This window comes from Ictalurus punctatus, chromosome 3 (assembly GCF_001660625.3).
Source record: "Ictalurus punctatus breed USDA103 chromosome 3, Coco_2.0, whole genome shotgun sequence".
NCBI classification, from domain to species: Eukaryota; Metazoa; Chordata; class Actinopteri; order Siluriformes; family Ictaluridae; genus Ictalurus; species Ictalurus punctatus.
The window spans coordinates 20,954,870-20,976,888 of record NC_030418.2 but is presented as its reverse complement, the minus strand read 5'-3'; the positions used below and the strand labels follow the sequence as shown (position 1 = coordinate 20,976,888).

Here is a 22,019-nt window from a genome sequence, read left to right as displayed (position 1 = left end):
AGGTCTGTAACAAAAAACCTCTGGTCTTCATTGGCTGTTCACGAACAGGCGGAGCTGAAACTCGTTATGGTAGTGGCCGTTTCTTTTTTGAAACACGCTGACAGCCTTGACCAATCACAACAGACTGGGACATCTCCTTTCAGAGAGCATACTCTGCCTCTGCTCTGATTGGTCAGGAGTTTAGAAAGAATCCTTTATAACGCATCATTGAATAAATCCTTTGACTCTGGGGCTGGGGCGGGGGGTTAATGCTGCAATTTAAATTATGAGCACATTAAAGTGTTTTCTGAACTTGGATGCATGGAAATCTATTGTATGAAAGCTTTAAAACAAAATTTGACAGGTTTCAAAACCACAATAGGTGCACTTTAGTATTAGCTTTAATTTAATCAACTTACAGACATATTTGTTTGTTAAATCTAAAATCCTGACTACAGTTCTCTGTTTGAGAAAGAAAACTTTGTATGTCGAATGTGCCGAGGTCGAAAATGGCACAATTAAAACTCGCAAATTACCATTTAGGATGTAATGCAGCATTATATTTCACGATATTTTCCATATCTCTGAAATGATATTTGCACCTTTCTTTGTTTCGAGCTCAGTCTTCGGCAAAGAGCTGACTGTTTATCTTATTGTGTTTAGTTTTTACATTTTTTTTTTTAATCTAAGCACGCAGGGAGTAGTGCAGGCTGTCGGAGGCGTTTATCAAGTTAAGAAGATGCTGGTTGCATGTACAGATGCTTTAATAATAATAATATTAAACATGCGCACGTGTATAATCTCGATTATAACATTTTGAAAAGAAGGTAAAAAAAAAAAATTCCTTCAAATTAATTCAAATTGTCATGAACATCGTCCAGCTCTAGTACGAGGAATGCAGAAGTTTCCATCACAAGGTCTGGAAGCTTCTTTTTGAAACTCCCGTTTAATAACGCTCAAGCTAGATTAACAAAAGGTTTCGTATCAGTATGACAAATAACCTCCTGAGACTCATTATTTGGTGATGTTCAATTCGATCAAAGTAATGAAAAAATACCTACTACAAAAGGAAGCAAAAGATAAAAGGTAAAAGCCATGTTATGAAAACAAGGAAGGGGGATGATGGTTAATATCCTGGCACATTTATTTTCCAAGGCTTTACTCGCTGGCTGTACACACAATCATTTAATTTCAGCGAACCAGAATGGCAAGAACATAACATCATTGCAGTGGCTTTTAAATATAAAATGCTAGTTATTCCTCTACAAAGCTCGACATTTATTTCCTAGTGATATTGGCATACTGGAGGATGGAGTGGGTTTAAATGGAGGTGAACAGAACAGAGACTGGGACGGTAAAGTAAGAGCTCCTGGCAGTGCTGCATGACTGCGCTCCATCTCGTGTAAGACGGGGACATTCAGGACAACACTGAGCAGGGGTTTGGTTTTTCTGCCCCCAAAAAACAGAGGCTGCCTCACCTGAGACTTCATTTCACGCCTGGTTTTCTTGTTCTAATCACAACAGCACTGCACCATGATAGAGGGAACTAAGAGAGAGCTTGGGGTGCAAACAACTAACGACCAGAAGCCGACTATTCTCTACCAAACAAGCTGTGAAGCTTAAGATCGGTAACGAGTGTGTGTAAAGGTGTTTAGGACTGATACAGAGGACAGATACAGACTGATACGGCTGAATGAATTCACATAAGATTAGACATGAAAATAGAAAATTTTTATTCAGAGTGACATTGGCAGATACCGATAAAGATAATTTGGTGGTTCGGCCTGGTTCCGCATCTTTTCAAACTGCTGCTCGTGTTGCGTCACAGGACAGAGTAACACTTTGAGGGGGGGGGGGGGGGGGGGGGGGGGGGCGCTACAGTAACTGTTTTCTTCTGCATACATGAGCTCACAGACACTCATTAGCAGCGAGAATCACTGTGATTAACAGGAGAGAGAGAGTGTGAGTGAGTGAGAGATAGATGGCTGTGGCATTGTTGGTATTTGAACGATTTTCTGTTGCACCACTTGACAGCACAAGTTGCTTGTAATAATAATAATAAGAAGAAGAAGAACTGAACGATGCAAAAAGTTTCCAGTTCTTTCTTAAAATGCAATCTTCGCCGGTCTTTTTTTAATGTCATAAATGAAAATAATCAAATTAAACACCTAATCCATCTCCATGGATAAACAGGCGCAAGAGTCATTAAAAAAAAAAAAAACGACGATGAAAATGTCACTTGCACGCGTCAAACACTTCAACGACGTTTCAAATGAGAAAGCCCACAGATGTTTAGTGTCAATTATCACCCATTTCGAACAGATGCAGCCCCGTCACTTACGTTCTGATTTTCATCCTTCCCGGTTCTCTCTCTCTCTTTTCCATATCAACCACAGTGTAAAGCCCCTTTAACCGACACAGAGACGTTTAAAACAATTCATTTGCATAGAAGAGACGCTGAAGCACAGGTGCATGAGGCAGACTTGAAATCACACTGACTAAAGGCAGCACTCCAGTCCTACTGAGGAACACACAATTACTCTTATTTACTTATTATACACTTATTTACTCTTTTTAAAACTCTTCCATCAAGGGGCAGCTAAGGTCTGTTCCTGGTGCAGGCCAAGGCTGCATGAACTATTGAACGTAGCCACGGATCTCGTCTTTCCATGGTTTTCTGCTCTCAAGAGGAGTTCAGTGAGCTGTGACGGCTTCATAACCTATGCACTAAGGGCACCTTTTCATCCATTTGCTTGTTTAATATTCTAACAGCATTGCTACTGTTGACTATTCTGTATATAAAAAGATTCTTTTTAATTGAAGAGAATTTTTCCATTTAACATACTTGTGGGTGCCCTGTAGTGAAAATTCCAAATGTTTAATTGGATCTACTGAATTCTGGAACAAAACTCTTCACATACTGATATCTCGAGTATTGCTCCTGGTATGTTAATCAAGATTAGCCAAAATTAGTCCAGATTAGGTGTCTACTGGCTTAGTTCATGCTTTTGCCAGAGCAGGTATCAAACTCCTGTGTCGTCAGGTGTTAACATGAGAGCTCATAGAATGGTCAAGAGGGTCTACACAGTCCTGGTTTTCTTTGCTCTTATGCGCTTTTCAGCTGATAGTTACTACCGGTGTTAGTTAGTTAGCATTTCTAGCTGCAAAAGAGCTCGCTAGCTTTACATATATTCAATGAAGCCGGTTCATCCAAAGAATTACCTTACATGGCAGCGTTGCTAATTTCAGGTCAAACTTCAAGGCCCTTTGCCAGTAATAAGTTTATACATCTTGGAAAAGTGTTACATGTTTATTCTACTTTTTGCATGTTTCTTGTCATTAAGGGTTTTTTTTTTTTGCAAGTTTGGTGTATTTTCACTATAAAAGTATCTTGTGGCACTGAATACTTATTGGATTCTACCATGCTTTTCTTCCTGAACAGACTGAGTTAGGGTGGAGTGAAGGGGAGATGGGGAGTGTCTATAAAAAGACCGACAGGAGGCTCAGGTAAACACAGCCGAGCATTCCAGCCCATAATACAGTTTGGGTTCGAATGGGATTTCTCAGTCAAATAATATACACGTGTACTGATGCAATTGCTTAAACATTTATTTATTCATTTTAATCATATTCTACTTTCTGTACCAGTAAGATATTTATAAAAAAAAAATAAAAAATAATAAAAAAAGATTACTGCTCCTTTAAGACATTGCATGTTTATTTTGTACTAGAAAAATACTTTTTTTTATTTTATTTTACTTTTTAAAAAAAAATAGTTTTATTGATGGAAAAACTGAAGGAAAACCACTTTCTGTTGCCATCTTCTGCTCAGTGTGACCACTGAGGGATATGTATGTAGGACGACTTTTTATTTTTTAAACCAACTAATTAGCATGCATGACAATTTAACAACATTTGCTAAGCTCCAGTTTTTCTAGCGCATACTAGAAACAGACACCTTGGTGTGACCTTCTGCCCAGAACTCTGAACAGCTGTATGATGTCTGAGGCCTCTAGTGATCTACAGCCTGAGCAGCATACATATTACCTACTTGTGTTTTGCCTTGAGCAAACACCTCACTGAAATTCATATTAGACACAGCACCATCATTTGACTAGTAAAATTGAACACACTGGATATTTTCATAAGAACCTATGTGAATCCTTTACATTAATAATGCATTTAAAACGATTCATCAATAAAACAAAACATATTCACAACAATGCACTGAAGGACATTACTGCAGCTTGCCAAAAGTGATGCGTAGATGATCAGGCCATACTTACAAAAGAGTCAGTGACTGCGTTTTTGTCGTAGTACTTCTTCTTCTCATACTTGTCCCTGATGAAGAACTCTACAGCTCTGAGAAGGTTGTTAAGGAAGAAAACTCTGGGGACAACTCGCCTGCAATGCATACAAAGTTAAAGCATGTGCCCCCCCCCCGTTCCCATCCCCCCTACAGGCGAAATACTACATCACTAACTAATACTAGCGAAATACTACATACTGTTGGCCTATTAAAAATGCAGCACTGGTCTATATTATAATGCTGAAGTGGTATCATGGTAAATTCCGATTCCTCATGCATCCTTATTGTAGAAGTGTATAACCATGCCTGTGAGACGGTCAGTTAGCACACCATCACCTAACCATTACACTCTCTCTCTCTCACTCTCTATGAACAGTTAGCAGCTGCCTCAAAGCCTCTCATCCTCACCTCCATGTATCAAAGCTGATTAAAATCTTAGTTTGAAGGTCCACTTTGTCTTTGGATAGTATACTTGCTGCTGCAAGCTTTAATTGGCATCTTACACTTGTTAGTATGTAAGCTCCTGCAGGTCTGGCCTCTCTTCTGAGTCTTTGCTCTTTCTTCACATCAGCAGCTGCACCAAAGTCAAGACTTTTAATGCTGCTACTGGTTTCCATGAGAGAGGGAGTGAGAGAGAGAGAGAGAGAGAGAGAGAGAGAGAGAGAGAGAGAGAGAGAGAGAGAGAGAGAGAGAAAAAACACAGTAAAGGGAAGAACAAAGAGATGGGTAGAAGAAAGATTCTATACTAAGATGTACTCAATTATAGAAGAAATTTTATATTATATATGGAGTATAAAGGCAGAAAATGCTGCGGGTCTCTGATGCCTCACTGATCCCTGACACTGCTGAGAGATCGCAAAACAAATAGACAGGCACACTGATCATACAATACACACTCACACACACACGCCAAAAAGCAGCACTGCCATCATGCAGGCTGGCAGCAAACACAGTGTTAAGGGCAAAAGCTCCTTTGGCATTATTGGATTTGCACGTTCATGAATCTTTGATTACGCCACAATTGTACATCTGATAAAAAAAAATGGATCGGGGCCATCACAGTGACAGAGGACCCGGGAGAATGAAAAGGAAGTCAAGTAAGACGAGAAAGAAACAAGTAAGAAACAAAGAAAGAAAAAAAGTACAGGAAATGGGGATGTCACGAGAAACGTGACGGTACTGGTTTTTCTGCAGTAGTGTAGGTACCGTTAGTAATGAAGGTACTGAAGTTGTAATTCTTCCAGAACTGAAGGGGGCATCAAATACACGCAAGTGTTTTAGTCGGTCCACAAGAGGTAAAGAATAAGAACAACGCCTACAAGCACACAGGGAAAACTACAGAAAACGGCAACAAGTTTAGCTCCGCCCCGACTCGCTGAGAGGAAAGGTGGTAGGAGTCAAATATGGAAATACTTCGCATTCGAGGCGGATGACAACAAACATAAAATTGATGCTCTGAAGCCGGTGTGCAGCCGATGCGATCGTTCATTTCAGACGTAGCGAGGAAACACCTGGAATTTGGTGAAGCACCTGAAAGACGGTCCTATATTATGTTTGTTTGAGGCAGCTGGCATTGTGGTCGTGAAACCAGCTAACCTTACGCTCCATGTAATGTTAGCGATAGCCAGTTATTTGTTAACGATGCTAATCAATTGCAATGTTATAAACTACCTCCTAATGGGCCACCCTACATCACCATTCAGCCCATGTCCTGTCAGCTAAATGTAGCCTAATGTCACTAATAATTATTCAAATGTTCATGCTTTTAATGAATCTTTTTGGCCTGCCACCATATCAGTGAATTTAAACTAATGCTTGCATTCAGAGTATGGGGGGGGGTGCTTAGGAGTTTTTAGGGGGAGGGGGGGGATTCAGAAACAGTGGAAAAAAGGAAAGAATAAAATTGCAAAACAGGGAAATGTAAAGTACCCGTCATTCCTGAAAAAGATTGGCAGAAAATTACTACTCTTTGTAATGGAGGGAGGACAAAAGAAATTAGGAGCTCCAAGCCGCTTAGCCTTAACACTGTAAACGGAGAGATAGTGAGTCATTAAACAAGTTGCAATCCCTTTACTACGACTGCAATTATCTAAAAACTACCTTAATACAAAATTTCAATATTGCGCTGAATTAATTGAGTGGAAAAATTTTTTTTGCATGTTCTGTGCCATTATATTTTCAGAGAGTTTGTTGAAAACAGACGCACATGATTCTGGACTTGAGTTTAATTCAATTTTTATTTTTTTTAAATTCAACTGATTTAAAGTACACGAGTTTTTCCCAGGAAGAGGACATATTTAAAAGAAATTATTTATCTCTAGGACTGTTAAAATAAACCAAATTTAAATTCAATGCATGTGATTACAATTAGGACTATACATGAAACAAAATATTGGCAATATACTCCTCTACTATTACATGTCACCTATTAGCGAGCGGTTTCTTTAGTGAGGAGGTGCTGTTCTTTTAATGTTATTTTATAAAACCATCTCAGACTACTTAAGAAAAAATAAGGCAAATTAAGGCATTATTGTGAACAATACGCTAATGTTAATTTTATTAATCCGAACAGTCTGCCCAGAAATTTGACATAAGGGCTGTTGAGAAGACGGAGAATATTAGCATAAATATTGATGTAATTTTTGAGCTTAAAGTCCCTGTGAAGTGCCTTGAAACGAGCAGCGTTATTCGATGTCATTTCCACTGAAACAGGAAGTCAGGGCAGGACATATTGAGCGGCTCCTCCCAATTTTTAAACAGCCAACAGCGTTTAGCTTACCTCACAGCTCGGGCTGGGCTTGACGGTTAATACCATGGATGCAAGCCAGAGCGATAAAGTGAACGAAATCAATAAATTACATCAATAACTTACAGTTGGGAAACTGAATAAAACGCACGCGTTCGTACAGCCAAAGACCCATTTATGACCCATTTTTATAATTCTAGATTTCTAGATTCTAGAGCATTTTATCGGACAGAAACTCTGATGAAAACCTGAAGTGCAGAATGATGTCCTGGGTTTTTTTTTTTGGTCATTGTTTTGGAGCACACTAGCTTATAGATAACCTTAAGACGAACATATTCATACGAAAAGCCACAAAACTTCTATTTTGATTTCATGGCGATTTTAAGTCTGAAAACCGCCCCAAATCGTTTATTAGATTACATCATTTTTTTTATTTAACTGAATTCTAATACTGAAGCTAATCTAAGCTATACCTTCAAAAAAGGATAGTATAATTATTTTGTCAGCAGTTCACAATAAATGGAAAGCGACAGAGCGATAGAGATCAAGAGAGCGAGAAACCGAGAGAGAAGAACAGTGGGATAGAGGTAGACTGATCTTCAATTTTATTCATTAGTCTCCTGCTTTCCATAGTGAGCAAGACTATTTTTCTGATACAATTTAAATGAAGAGTCAAAGGCCAAGAACTGCATAAAACAGGGTGGGAGTGAGAGAGTGAGCCCAAGAGACAGACTGAAATAACATAGATAAAGGAAAAAAGGAATGAGAAAAGAGACCAAACTGGAAGGAGGAAACTAGGGAAAAACGAACAGCAGAGAGGAAGAGAAAATGCGGAAGAGTGCTGCAGAGTGATTCTGACAGAAAGGCTGCTCTTCGTTGCATATCTTTTCTTGACCATTCGTAACGCTTACATAAATGGGGCAAGTCGTCTATTAGCGGGCTCATTAAAAACATGAGACAAGGAGCAGAGGCACAGAGCGTGACAACATCTGGCAGCGAGAAAAAGGTCTACGACACCAGATGCAAATCTCCACTCAGAAAACCTTTGCCTCCAAATGAAGCGAGTTCTATCAAAGGCTTTTTTTTTCCTGGAAGAAGCTTCACCTTTCCTATCCAGATTAATCCATTTCGACAGTTAAGAATATTGTACTGCAGCGGTCAGCATAGAAATGAAACGATTTCCACACCCACACCAACCACTAGAGCGCAGATAAGCAGGGTGCCTGCCAAGGAAATTCAATTAAAGTGTGCAAGGGCTCCAAAGAGGAGAATATGGAATTAGCTGGACTGCCATACACACCCAATTAGACCAGCTGTGTGTGACAGGCTGCAGGAGGGAAAAGCAATAGCCAAGAAGAGACAAAAGAAACAAACAAAGGGAAGAGGTGTTGCTATTCTAGGTGTGTGTGTGTGTGTTTCACCTTCCCTAATAGCATGCAGGTCCAACTCAAGGTGAGCGTGTTAGCAGTGAAAGCTGTATGTCGCGATGCATTAAAATACTGTAAAATCCTGTGTAAGGCCTTTGTATCCGAGCACTAAATCTAAGTGAGGAGTGGAGAGTCACTAGAGACTCTAGCTTACCCAAGGGCACTGAAGTTCTCCTGTACATTATTTTAAAAATAAATAAATAAATAAACAAAGAGCACAGTGTTGATACTGGACTCTGAGCTCAGAACATTACTGGAACGATTGTATTGTAATGATACAGCCAAAGCAATCTGATTATATATTTATAAAGCAGTAATGAACCTAAAATTAAAAAGGACAGCAACATGGCCGTCAATGTCCTTTAAAACTTGTTACTATTTACACTGACTCGCGGTATGCTTTTGGTGTCGCACATGATTTTGGTAAGACATGGAATGCTCATGTTTGCACTTGAATTTTAACTAATTTGACTACTATTATATTAACATATTAACCACAATGGATGGGGGTTTGATTCCCACCTCCGTCCTGTGTGCGTGGAGTTTGCATGTTCTCCCCGTGCTTCGGGGGCTTCCTCCAGGTGCCCCGTTTTTCGCTACCAGTCCAAAGGCATGCATTGTAGGCTGACTGGTATCTCTATATTGTCCATAGTGTGTGAATGGATGTGTGTGTGAGAGACCCTCCAGGGTGTCCCCCATCTTGTGCCCAGAGTTCTCTGGGATAGGCTCCAGGCTCCCTGCGACCCTGTGTAGGATAAGCAGTATGGGAAATGGATGGATGGATCATTGTGGCCAAAGGTAGGTTTTCCCCCCAAACAGATACCAAAAATTTGGAAGCACACAATTGTATAGGACGTCTTTATATGCTGTAGCATTACAATTTCACTGGAAACGAAGCGGCCCGAACCTTTTCCAGCATGACAGTGCCCCCTGTGCACAACGTGAGGTCCATACAGGATTGAGAGCCCTGACCTCAACCCCACTGAACACCTTTAAGATGAATTGGAATGGCGATGGTGCCCCAGACCTCCTCACCTAACTTCAGTGCCTGATCTCACTAATGCTCTAATGGCTGAAAGGGCAAAAATTCCCCACAGCCACAATCCAAAATCTAGCGAAAAGCCTTTTCAAAAAGAGTGGAGGTTATTATAACAGCAAAGGGAAGGAATTACATTTGGAGTGGGATGTTCAAAAAGCACATATGGGTTCGATGGTCAGATGTCCACATGCTTTTGTCTATACTGCGACGTTAAAACCTAGAAAACAGGACACTATTGTCATACGTGTCTGTGGGACATTGATACGAACAATTTACCAAATATCTATAAACACGCACAAATGAGGTATGCAGTTTATTCTTCCCATTGTTTTAAATAAAGTAACAAGGTCATCATGCTAAAATGATGTCATGTTATGATGAACTTGTATATGTAAAAAACAAAATATTTCACTGCATATCTAAAGGCAAAAATCTGCATTTAAATCTAATAGTGATACTATAGTAGTAATTTCTAATAGTAGTACACCTGAATCAGCTCATAGGTATAACACAGGGTTCAGCAGAAATGTTCAAGCAATGAATCACATAACCATGCTGGACTCTGGATATACAGGACTGTAGCTGAACATCCATGGCATCTTAAAACACACATTACAAAGGCTTCTTGCACCATACCAGATATACAACACACACACACACACACACACACACACACACACACACACACACACACACAAAAAGATACTGGTCAGTTTGTGGCCGTCTGAAGTTATCTGGCAGATGGGCTTCATACAGTTGTCTAGCCTTGGTGTTGCCCATGCTCTGCACACTCTGCAAACAGACACAAGGAGAGAAGAGATGGGAACAGATAGATAATCACTGATGATGAACGACTAAACGTAAGCAATGCACATTCTTAATTTTGTGAGAGGCAAATTACCATGGGTTTGATGGAGCTCATCGAAGAGCGAGTGAGGAGGGGGAAAAAAAATGTCACGCAATTACTCATCAAGAATTAATCAACCATTAAAGCTCCAGTTAGTATTCAGAGAGGAGATGCTCTCTTTGTGCTGCTCATTTCGACAGAAGGAGAATAAATCATTCATGCTGTTTTTAATAACGGCTGTGTAGGGCACTGGCTTTAAAACACTGGTTCATGACCTGGTAATGAGCCTAAAATATTTCATTTGAAATACAAAGCTAGAGTTTTGAGCGTCTGGAGCTCATTATGTGAACAAATCAGTAGTGGAAAGCCCTGTGAGAGTTCAAACCCCTGGACACATGGTTTTGAATGTTAAAAATAAAATTTAAAAAATGGAAGAAAAAAAAAAGAGAAAATTGTTTGACACACTAAAGGTCCGTCACTTAATAAGCATTTACCGTATGGTACATTTGGGAAATAATAATAAATAATTTTTTAGAGCATGTCAGAGCACACACTGACTGGCAGTAGCATCTTCAGTGGTGGGTCAGTGGTAGCTCAGTGGTTAAGACGTTGGACTTCTGATCGCGAGTTCAAATCCCAGCACTGCCAAGCCCTTGAGCCTCAAATGCTCAATTGTATAAATTAGAGAAATGTAAGTCGCTCTGGATAAGGGGCGTCTTCCAAATGCCATAAATGTAATTGAGATCTTCCTGGCAATGCAAACACCTCCTGAACTGCGGCTAAGAGGAGTGCGGCTTCCACGGCGCTTTTGTTTTTACATGTGAGTCATAGACATTGAGTGGTGTGTTGGTGTATTTCGTACATATTTCTAGCAGCAAAGTTCTCGTGGAAATAACAAACAAACAACAATGTAAAATAGCAGTTGGTTTTCACTGTTACTTCCTCACTTTTGGCTAATTTAAACGGCTATAGCTTTCAGAGCATGGCAATGCAAAACGCAGAAGCAGCATGCGTGTCGTTTAATAAAATGGATTCAATCGAGCTTTACAGTCCCTCTCATTTAACTGCCTAATATAACGGTGGCAAGGGTTTTATTAACCGTTTAGAACTGAGCATTGCCAGTAAGATCAGATTAATTGAAGATCATTATTAACAATGCGTTATTAACAATGAGAATTGTTTAAAAAATGATTAATTAGATGAAAATACATGTTGTCTACCATTTTACAGGACTAGGTGTAGATTATGATGATCTCAATCATAGCACAGCTAATCTAATTCTCACACTGAAATGCTGAAACTCCTCGCCATTAACACACAAACTATTACGCTAAATTAACTAAACTAAATGCTGTCTCGTTCACGCTCAGGCACAAAAAGACTGCAGTGAGCAGATAGAAGTCAATTTGGTTTTCGTGGCTAGAGACAATGAGCAGTTAGCTAATTCTTTGTAGTTTGGTATGATTCAATTCAATTTGCATAGCGCTTTTAACAAGGGACGTTGTCCCAAAGCGGCTTTACAGAAATATATTAATTATTCAGGATATACATTTTAAATTCATCAATCGATCCCTACTGAGCAAACCAGAGGTGATGTGACGAGGAAAAACTCTCCAAGACGATATGAGGTACCGGACTCAACAGGGAACCCATTATTATCTGGGTGCAATATAAATTAATATATAAATAACTCCCTTCTGTAACTGTGTACTACATGGTCAAAAAGTGCAATTATATATAGAGGAAATTCATTACAGTTTTCACATGAGATCTATTTTGTTGACGTTATCAACTTTTCACTGATGGAGGCTTGATTGCAAAACTGTTGGTCTCAATTGCAGTCCAAAGCTTCATGGTTTCTAAGTGGTCAGCTCAGCTGGTCTCAAGCTTCAATTATTTGACTTTAAAAGAGATGAACTGTTGTTTGTTAGGCGAGCACTAAAGCTTTGGGCTGAAACTTCTTCTCACTGATCTTTGCTCTTTTTTCACTATGCAAGTTTAAAATAATAAATATATATTTTAATAGACCTCTGTAGACTGGTTTTCCTTCAGTATGCAGATTGCCTCTGTCTTGGATTGTCAACATTTTCTTGCTTCACACACCTGAGGCCACGCATTTGAGCACAACTATCCTTTAACCTTACGTGGGTTTCTAAAATGGTACCATCCATAGTAATTCCATGTATCTCTCATGGCACGGTGCTGCGAAAAAGTTTTTGCCCCCATCCTGATTTATTCTGTTTTTGTCTCATCTCATACTAAATTGTTTCAGAAATTAATCAAACAAAGGCAGCCTGAGTAAACACAAAATACAGTTTTTAAATGATAATGTTATTTATTGAAGCAAAAATGTTATCAAATACCAACTGGGAAAATATATTTGCCCCCGTAGTTACTAATTCCCCAAATTGATGAAACTACTTTCATAATGGGGTTCAGCTGGACTAGACGCAACCAGGTCTGATTACTGCAAACCCTGTTCAATCAAATCAACACTGAAATAGAACTGTTTCAACAGCATGAAGTTGGTTAAAAGGTCTTACCCAGTAACACACTATGCCGAAATTGAAAGAAATTCCAGAAATGATGAGGAAGAAGGTGATATATACATATACATGCATCAGTCTGGGAAGGGTTACAAAGCTATTTCAAAGGCTCTTGGACTGAAAAGAACCACATTATCTCCAAATGGAAAAACAGAGCACAGTATGGGACCTTCCCAGAAGTGGCCGACCTTCCAAATTTCCTCCAAGGAGCATAGCAACTACTCATCCAGGAAGTCACAAAAGTGTCAAGGAGAACATCAAAGGACCTACAGGCCTCTCATGCATCAATAAAGGTCACTTTTCATGACTCCTCTATCAGAAAGACGCTGGGCAAAAATGGCATCCATGGATGCCAGGCTCAACCAAATTTTGCCAAAACACTTTGATGATCCTCAAACCTTTTTGGGAGACTGTTATGTGGATTGACAAGTTGAAAGTGGAACTGTTTGGAAGACAGGGTCCCATTACATCTAGCGTAAACCAAACACAGAATTCCAAAAAGATCATCATACCTACAGTCAAGCATGGTGGTGGAAGTGTGATGGTGTGGGGATGCTTTGCTGCCTTAGGGCCTGGGCAACTTGCAATAATTGAGGGAAAAATTAATTCTGCTTTCTACCAGAAAATCCTAAAGGAGAATGTCTGGTCTTCAGTCCGGTCTTCAGGTTATAAGTCCGTAAATTGAAACTCAAGCACAACTGGATTATGCAGCAAGACAATCATCCAAAGTATAGGAGTAAGTCCTAGAAGTAAGTGAAAGACTGATCTCCAGTCATCGTAATTAGTTTTTCACATGGGTGATAGGTTTGGTTAACTTTTTTTTTTTTTTTATCATAAAATTGCAGTGTCACTTTAGACACTCATACCTGCAGCATTCTTTCTAAGTGTTGAATATAAATATTATAATGGATTTTAAAATTAAACCCAGAGTAGAAAAAGCTCCACAAAGAGCAGACAGTGACAATATTAAAAAGTGTCAATCTAAGCATTACTTATTCAGTTTACCTGGATCTGCTCGGGAGTCCATTGGTCCAGGTTGACTGATTTGACACGGGATATGTGCACTCCCAGGTTCCGGTGGATTCCAGCACACCTGATACAGATAAACACACCCAGGTTCCAGGAAGCCCATCGAGGTCCTGCATGAAGAGAAGAAGCATCTCTTAGAACACAAATCTCTTAATGTCCATCTACTCCTTGCCTTTCCATTGTTATCTTAGGTTTGCACATTGATTGCAATGAGAACGTACAAACAAAAAGCAAAAGCAGAGTTTGTGTTTGTCAGAAAGGTGCTGCTGACAAATTCTCTCACGCAATCACTGCTACTGACCTTGAAATACACCGTCCTTAACCTACAGGTGATAATGTACTTCAGCAAACACACTACACAGCACTACAGCCATAATACCATCCACCGGACCACACAAGAATTTAGTTCTGGGATGTATTTCTAGTTTATTTTTGACCAAATAGAGAGAAATCACTGCAGGAGGCTCAGTGAGAACTGTAACGGACATGTGTTACCACAGGGTATCAGCACTTCCAATTTAATACTTTTTAATACCATATTCAAGACATTTCCAAAATATTTTAAGACGTCACTTCAATAGATGCGACACGATACATCAGCTGTAATGAATTGTGTTCGTGCATATACATCCATTTCTGGGTTTAAGTAAACTATAGCAGGGTAAACTTCTATAGAGGGATATGGGAGACCAGCGCAAATATCCTTTTTGCATTACCATTTGCTCCAACAATGAAAGAAAAAACCCCCAGTATTTTCTTCCCATGACTTTCCAAGAGAGGAAAAAACGTAGAGAGATGGATTACGGCAGTCAGAAGAGAAAAAGATGTCAAATTTGCCATCACTCCCTCGGCAGCTGTATTAGAAACCCCCTCGCGGCAGTGTTCACTAGTGTTTTTGTCATTTAATTCAAGGGTAATGTAACAAGTAGTGCTATAAATATACATACATTTTTGTATAGAAGGAAAAAAAATACATAATATATTAATTTAAAAAAAAAACTTTGCTTTTTGTCATATTACTACTGCACTGAACAATAATTAATAATGATAAAAATAAATTTTTATTTGGGGTACAAATAGTCATATAACAATAGTAATACATTTCTGATGTACTTCACTTTTATGCGTTAGACCTTGTGGCTTTTATTTTGGCGGAAAACCGCAGGAAGACCTCAGTTTAACACACAGAGTCCAACACAGTCACACGGCTTTAACATCTCAAACAGCAACGAGCCAAAATAAAATCTAAATCTGATCTAATCTAAATTGACCGTGTCGGTTCGGTTGTATTTTTAAGACATTTTAAACGTGAATTTAAGACATTTTAATGCCAATTAAGGCCTCATTTTTACATTAAGGAATTTAAGACTTTTTAAGGATCCATGTAAACCTTGTATCATATTGGGGTGCGGATGACATGGAGAAGGGCTTGAATAACTACTATTTATTTGTCTGTTAAATCGTTTGTCTAATGAGGATTACTGGCACACAAGACAAAAAAATAAATAAATAAAAAATAAAAAAACTGTACCATTTTCATTTTCATGCAGGAACGTTATCAATGCCCTAAAACCATCTGATGCACTAAAACTCACATCCACTATGATCAGAATACAGAAGTATTTTTTTTGCTTGTGCTGTGTTTGCACTTATCATACCCTGAAAGAATAAAATAGTTGAATATTCCTTTTGACAGACACAGTCAGCAGCAACAAACCAGACCATTGTGTGTGCTTGTGTGCTTGGAAATTCTGTTCGTGGACATGCATATGGAGCAATCTGTTGTGGGACACAGTACGTCTCAACAAATGACTACACGATTATATAAATAACTAGTTTCAGATAGTTTATGTATCGCATTCAGCATTTTTATTGGTCCGAACATCCACAATGCATTACATTTTTGCAGTCCTACAACAGTACTGTGCTCTGCTGAGTTTGCACCTTGAGGCTCTGTTGAACAGTTCACTTCTACAGTACATGTTTGCATGTTGGGTTCACGTACTGCAGTCGGGCTGATTCAGTGATCAAACCATTTTTTCCACTGCAATGAAATTGTGCTAGTGTTGGAGTGGAACTAGTACAATATCACCAGGACAAGACCACCTAACTCCGATGCCTTCAGAGTGAAAGATTTGATCCGTGTGAATAGTGTGTTCTCAACAAATCAAGGGTTTAATTCAAATGGACTAGTCATCCATCCATTTTCCATACCACTTATCCTACACAGGGTCACGGGAACTCGGAGCACAAGGCAGGGGATGGGGTGCCAAACCATTGCAGGGCACAATAGCACACCCATTCACAAACTAAAGACAATTTGCAAATGGCAATCATGGGGGAGGAAACCGGAGTACCCAGAGGAAGTCCCCGAATCATATGGAGACCGTGGAAACGCCGGGATTTGAACCCCTAACCCCGGAGGTGCGAGGCAAATATGTTAACCATTAAGCCACCGTGACCCCTTAATATGGACTAAACGCAGCAAATGTGAAAGTACCTTAAAAGGTCAGCCATGAGAAAGTATGGTATTAATAACAAATCAGCAATTAATAGTGTCATGGGGGTTCACAGCAAAACTAAACAAAAAAAACAACAACAAAATAACAAAACAAAACTGGGGACTACCAAATTCTGGTATTGGGTATCTACTTCTGTGGTGGAAAAAGGCCTATATTGAAATCTTATGTAGGTCAGGTTCAAATGACTAATGGATACAAAAAATATATAATGCAGTTAATTTTGCCATAAGGACTAGTTCAAGAAACAGTCCCTACTCAGTCTAGTAAAACGAGCAACTCTGAACAGTCCAAAACTGGAAGAGATACACGATATATACAAGCACTGCATGTGTATGCAGATATCAGGTTGAACAGGGTGCCAAGTATGATGGGTGATAAATAACAACCCTTGCTCTAAAATAACATTTTTGTGACTCCCTTCACACATTGTAGGGCTCAACAAAGCCTGCTCCCACTCTCTTGTACAGAAGCACACTGTGCATGTGATTCAGACTTCTTTTAGAGTGCTTGGCATTAGCCATCATGCCCACTGGACAACAGGAAGGAAGGTCCCAACGTCCCTGGCACTGTTACCACTCCTTACCGGCCTCCTGGTAGAGTGACTCATAGTATCCACATGCATATGCATACACGAAGACTTATTTGCATAACAAACAGTGCGGTAAGGGTTCATTTTTTTTTCAGCATGCTCATAACTCATGCATGGCACTGCATGATTACACAGGATATTAATGACTGTGTCTCAGCACTTTTCTCCACCCATTGAACAAAAGAGGTGTACATGGAGCGAACACGCTGATGACTCCCGATGCAGCGTAAACTCGGGTGGAGACACAGTAATGAGCGAACAGACTCTTATCTCTCCCCCACCCTAACTATTATCCAGCTCAATGCACACGTTCCCATTGCCACCCACCCACATTTATTAATCCAATAAAGGGCTGGGAGATTGTGTCTCACCCCTGAGCAGCAGACACTACGTAACTCACCCACCATTAAATGTGTTTCATTAGTCACAGAGCAGAGTTGGAACCGTGCGGTGGCGAACTGAAAGTCACAACATACTTGAGAGCTACTACATACAAATTTCTGGCTAGATCTAATGGTTTCAAACCGGCCTGAGTGGCTTATTGTAACCTCTAATTGGGCTTTTTACAATCGGAGGAATGTTTGCAACACTGAAGTCGTGGCTGTACACAAACCTAATGAGTTATTAGCTGTAAATAAGCTCATTATAAAATAAAAATAAAATGGTGTATACACTACACGTCCTGTGTTGAACAGTGGCGGGGATACTTATTCTTGAATTCTTGTATAGCAGAGTAGCCCTGATAAACAACACACTTTCAATTTCAAAGTGTGAAAATCTCTTCATTTAAATCTCCGTTCATGATTCTGTAGGGGAAGCCAAGAAGCATCAGAGAAAGAGGATTTGCTCTGCTCCAAAAGGTAGACGGCAGGTTATTAAGGTTTGTATAGGATACAAAAGAAGCTAAAAGGAAATAAAGATAAAGTGTGTTGTATCTCATCACATGTGCCAATCTTAAAGCTGCAGACATCACACTTTCCTACAGACGTTTAAAGCGTCCAACTTGACAGCTATCGCGATAGCTGGAATTTACTGCCGATTCCCGATGCTACCGCCAATCATCCCAAGCCTATCTTGAACGAAGCTGGAGTTCAGAAGGTAGGGTTAGCTATTGTACAATGCCCATATGGCAGTTGAGGGTAGTTCTGTGACTGCAGGATAACGTAAGCCTAACCCGAACCCACACAATGTTATAGAACACCAAACACCACATTAAACCAATTACGGATGAGTGGACAACATGGTGGTATGTACTTCCATTGTGTAGTCAGTAGGGATGGGCGAGATCTTATCGCCTGCGATATACCGGTAGAAATTCTCCCCACGAAAAGAATTAGCCTTCCCGTGATAGTAACGATAAAGCTTAGTTGATGACGTATTTCTGTGTGCGACCCATTCACAGCTCATGTGCAGAGCGAAAACAAGTACGGCGGAAAGGAAGCCGAGGATGGGTTTATCGCTAAACGACGAGCTTCCTCTACAATACGGATCCGGTTTGGTTACAGAAAATCAGTTTTACTTTTAGATCAATGTTCGTGTTTCTGAGGCTCTCAAGACTGCATGCAGCCGTCACTTGTAGCCAAAAACAGTGGTGAATGGTACTATATTTAAATAGTCACTGATATCGTTATCGCAAGAAATACCAGAAAATATCGTGATATAGTTTTAAGTCCATATCGCCCATCCCTAGTAGTCAGATTCTTTATAAAAAAAAAATAATAATAATAATAATAAAAAAAAATTGGATCCATTGTCTGTGCGGTAGAGACTTTGGAGCCAGAGCTCAGAGTCCCACCAATATTGGTGATGGACATTTTACTTATTCAAATCTGTAGTGCTCATGCTGTGCGATCTTAACTGAAGTGTAACTTAAGATGTCACATCGGTTAACGCCAAGTGGCAAGTACAGGGTAATTAATTAATACGAAAAATGCTGAAATATAGCGGTGTAATTTTCACAAGTATATTGTTTTTACCGCTGAGAGAAAAAGATTTTTAGAGCTCTGAGTCATGACTGACTGAGCTACCATTAGCAATCTAGCTGAAATTGGCCAAGCCATCATTTTAATCAAAGTAATGAAAGTACAGCTTAAGTATAATGTAATGTACCAACTGAAAAATAAACTGGAACAGCTGTCAACTTTTACATGGAACACAAGCTCCTTGTTCATCTTGATTTTCATCCGGCTCTCATACCTGCAGTAAGTTACCCTGAACGGAGAAGTGCGCTCTTTAATACTTAGCTCATTCGGTCGGTGGAGATTGCTTAAAAAGGAGTGATTAGCTAACCTTACCAAGCTCTTTCGAGTGTTAGCTATGGTCATACACACAATAAATTGGTATGAAATTTAGCTTGCCTTGGTTTGTGCCATCGCTTCGTTCACTCCTATTAGTTTGCTAGTTATAATATCAGTACAACAAGCTGGCTTAGACATCGAAATGAGCGACATACTGGAAAAACTTTAAAGAAAACTTTCTGCTGAGGGTCTATTTGAACAGCTTACAGCAGAAAAAGATGTGGCTCTGCTATAGATCCGTCAAGAGTTTCAGGTGTGTCTTGGAAAGCATGTGCTCATGAGGATCAACTGTCCTGTCCAAAGCGGTCAGTTACTTCATCAACCACACCCTTTTAGTTATCATTAAATACCTCAAATAAAAGACATTTATTATATGGAAAAATATTGGAGATATCAAGGACAACTAAACTTGACAACGTGATGGAACACTATTCCTGAGAATAATTTGTGGAGCTATAACCTAAAATGGAACTTCGTCTGTCAGCCTTCATTCACTAAGGGGCTTTCACACTGGCAGTTTAGTCCAAAACAGTTATATGACATCGGTTATATAAAGCTGTCATGTGGACCTGGAAGCACACCGTGGTATCGAACCCGAGACTACCTGTAGGCGATGGTCTGACTTCAGTTGAATGTGAACACAACTCGTACACGGGCCTGCACTTATTCGGGAAGTAAAGTAACCTGCGCATGTGCTTTAGCCGATGACGACACCAGAAGTTTCCACAACGCATGTGTACCATGAGTGGCAGGGGATTTTGTGGGATACAGAAGAGGTACAATTGTGTGCATAACAGCAACAAAATAATTTTTTTTTTCCCCCCAAACAAGAAAATATGGTGAGTCTTGTTGTGTTCTCCATGCATGTTAGTGATGATGTAAGATGAACGCAAACAAGCGTTCTGAAACCAGACCAACAGTGCCGGGGCGCCGGGAATAATCGCACTCAGATTCGGACTGCAGCAAACGTGCCCAGTGTGCAAACCTCCTTACATGGCAACAGGCAGGGTTAAAAACTGCAGTGCAGCCAGCCACTAGAGGGGATCAGACATTTTGGCTTCGCTTTTTCACCACTCCCTTATGACATCCACCCACATATACAGTACCTGCATTAAACACACTTATCCAGCCTGAAACACGCTCCACCAAACTGGAACAAACAATCGTGTCCATGGCACAAATCACTATAAAAACCACCCAATGTTGGAAGTCATAACTTCTTTTTAAATCTTCAAGAAGGCATGAGCGAGTCTTGGACCTCCACCCTAGAGGTCAATGTGAAGAAAGGTCCCCATTTACTTCCGATAATACAAGGCAGTCTAGATCTTTAGTCGTTCTTGTTTCAGCCCTTATCTGTCTGCCAGTCTCGCCTCCTTTTTCACTTTCAGACTTTCTGAACTAGGTGAGCCGAGAGCAGCAGAGCAGAGGAGAGCAGGGGCTCAAAGCAAAGACAAGCTTAACTAACCCTGTCCTATTTGTGACTGCCTCTCTGGACCAAAGCCAGTCTCAATTGTCTGGTGAGGAGATTGCTGCTTTCAGACAGGACATGCACGCACAGTTTCTTACTGTGTTTTTCTGTTGTTGTTGTTCTTGCTCTTACTATCTTCTGCACAGCTGGTTGCAGCAGATCCAGAGAGACAGAGGCCAATGCTGCAATCGCTCTGCACTAGCAAGGACTGTCTAACTACATGGGAACAACTCATAGATGAACACGATGCCGGCATACACTACAAGTACAGAGTCTGAGCTAGCATAGAACCTCAACCCCTTTATACACACACCCACAAATACAGACAGACAGAGAGAGAGAGAGAGAGAGGTGAAAAGAAAGGCAGGTTATATGAAATCATTTTGGAATGCCTGAGCCCTGCTACACTGAGGCATTAAGAAAGCCCACAAGGCTGTAATGAACAGCTGGAAAGGGAGATAACATTATGAACATCTGGGAGAGTCTGCAGTACCTGGATTTTAGCCAAGTCCCTGAGCTGGGTGGTGCTACCTTAAAATGCAATTAAAAAGGCAACCTAAACTAATTCTTCACTGTTTTTAAATTTAGCCCGATTGCACTGGCATGGTCCACGGTTCTCTGTGTGTATGAGGCAAAGAGTGTGTGTAGACAAGGTTTGCAGCTGGTTCTACACCACTCTGGCCTCTGAGCATACTTAATCCTTAAGCCAGGAGCTAGTACAGTCACAATCAAAATGATTCAACCCCTACTGCAAATCAGGTTTATTGTTAAAATGTACAGACTTCCAGCTGTTTGCAATGAACAAAATCAAACAAAAGCAATTGAAATAGTTCAACACAACGAATGCTTCAAGTGGTTTCCCCAAATTCAACTGAAAACACAGCTTATAATGATTTCTCCAGCTTGTAAAACAGGTGTGGTCTCAAGCACGCTTGATGCAACTAATCAACCTGAACTGGCTAGGGGTAGAAAATGTATGAAATACCTGGACGGGGCAGAAAAAGGAAGCTATCAATGGCTGGTAACCAGATTTCTGAGAAGGCAGGTTGTGAAAAACCCTCGAGTGACTGCACAAGACCTGCAGCAAGACTTGTTGGCAACAGGTACTGAGGTTTCAGTGAGCACAGTAAGGCGCATACTAAGTGCAGAAGGTTTCCATGCTATATATCCAACCTGTACACCACTACTGACCCAATAGCACAAGAAAAGTCGGCTCATAAT

At 40.1% G+C, this 22,019-nt stretch overlaps 1 protein-coding gene across 4 annotated transcripts in view; it reads right to left on the bottom strand.

Annotated features, from left to right (window-relative positions):
- smap1 (small ArfGAP 1) overlaps nt 1-22,019 on the bottom strand; it is a 121,097-nt gene that overhangs the window by 69,690 nt on the left and 29,388 nt on the right. For 2 of the 4 annotated variants that reach the window (XM_017464052.3, XM_017464055.3), the window contains exons 2-4: nt 13,899-14,032; nt 10,207-10,292; nt 4,266-4,341 (exon numbers count right to left, since the gene is read on the bottom strand). In XM_017464052.3, the coding sequence (XP_017319541.1) occupies nt 4,266-4,341; nt 10,207-10,292; nt 13,899-14,032 (296 nt within the window). Of the gene's footprint in view, nt 1-4,265; nt 4,384-4,696; nt 4,937-10,206; nt 10,293-13,898; nt 14,033-22,019 lie in introns of those variants that run through there. The other 2 variants (XM_053679738.1, XM_047154130.2) reach the window with 2 other exon arrangements.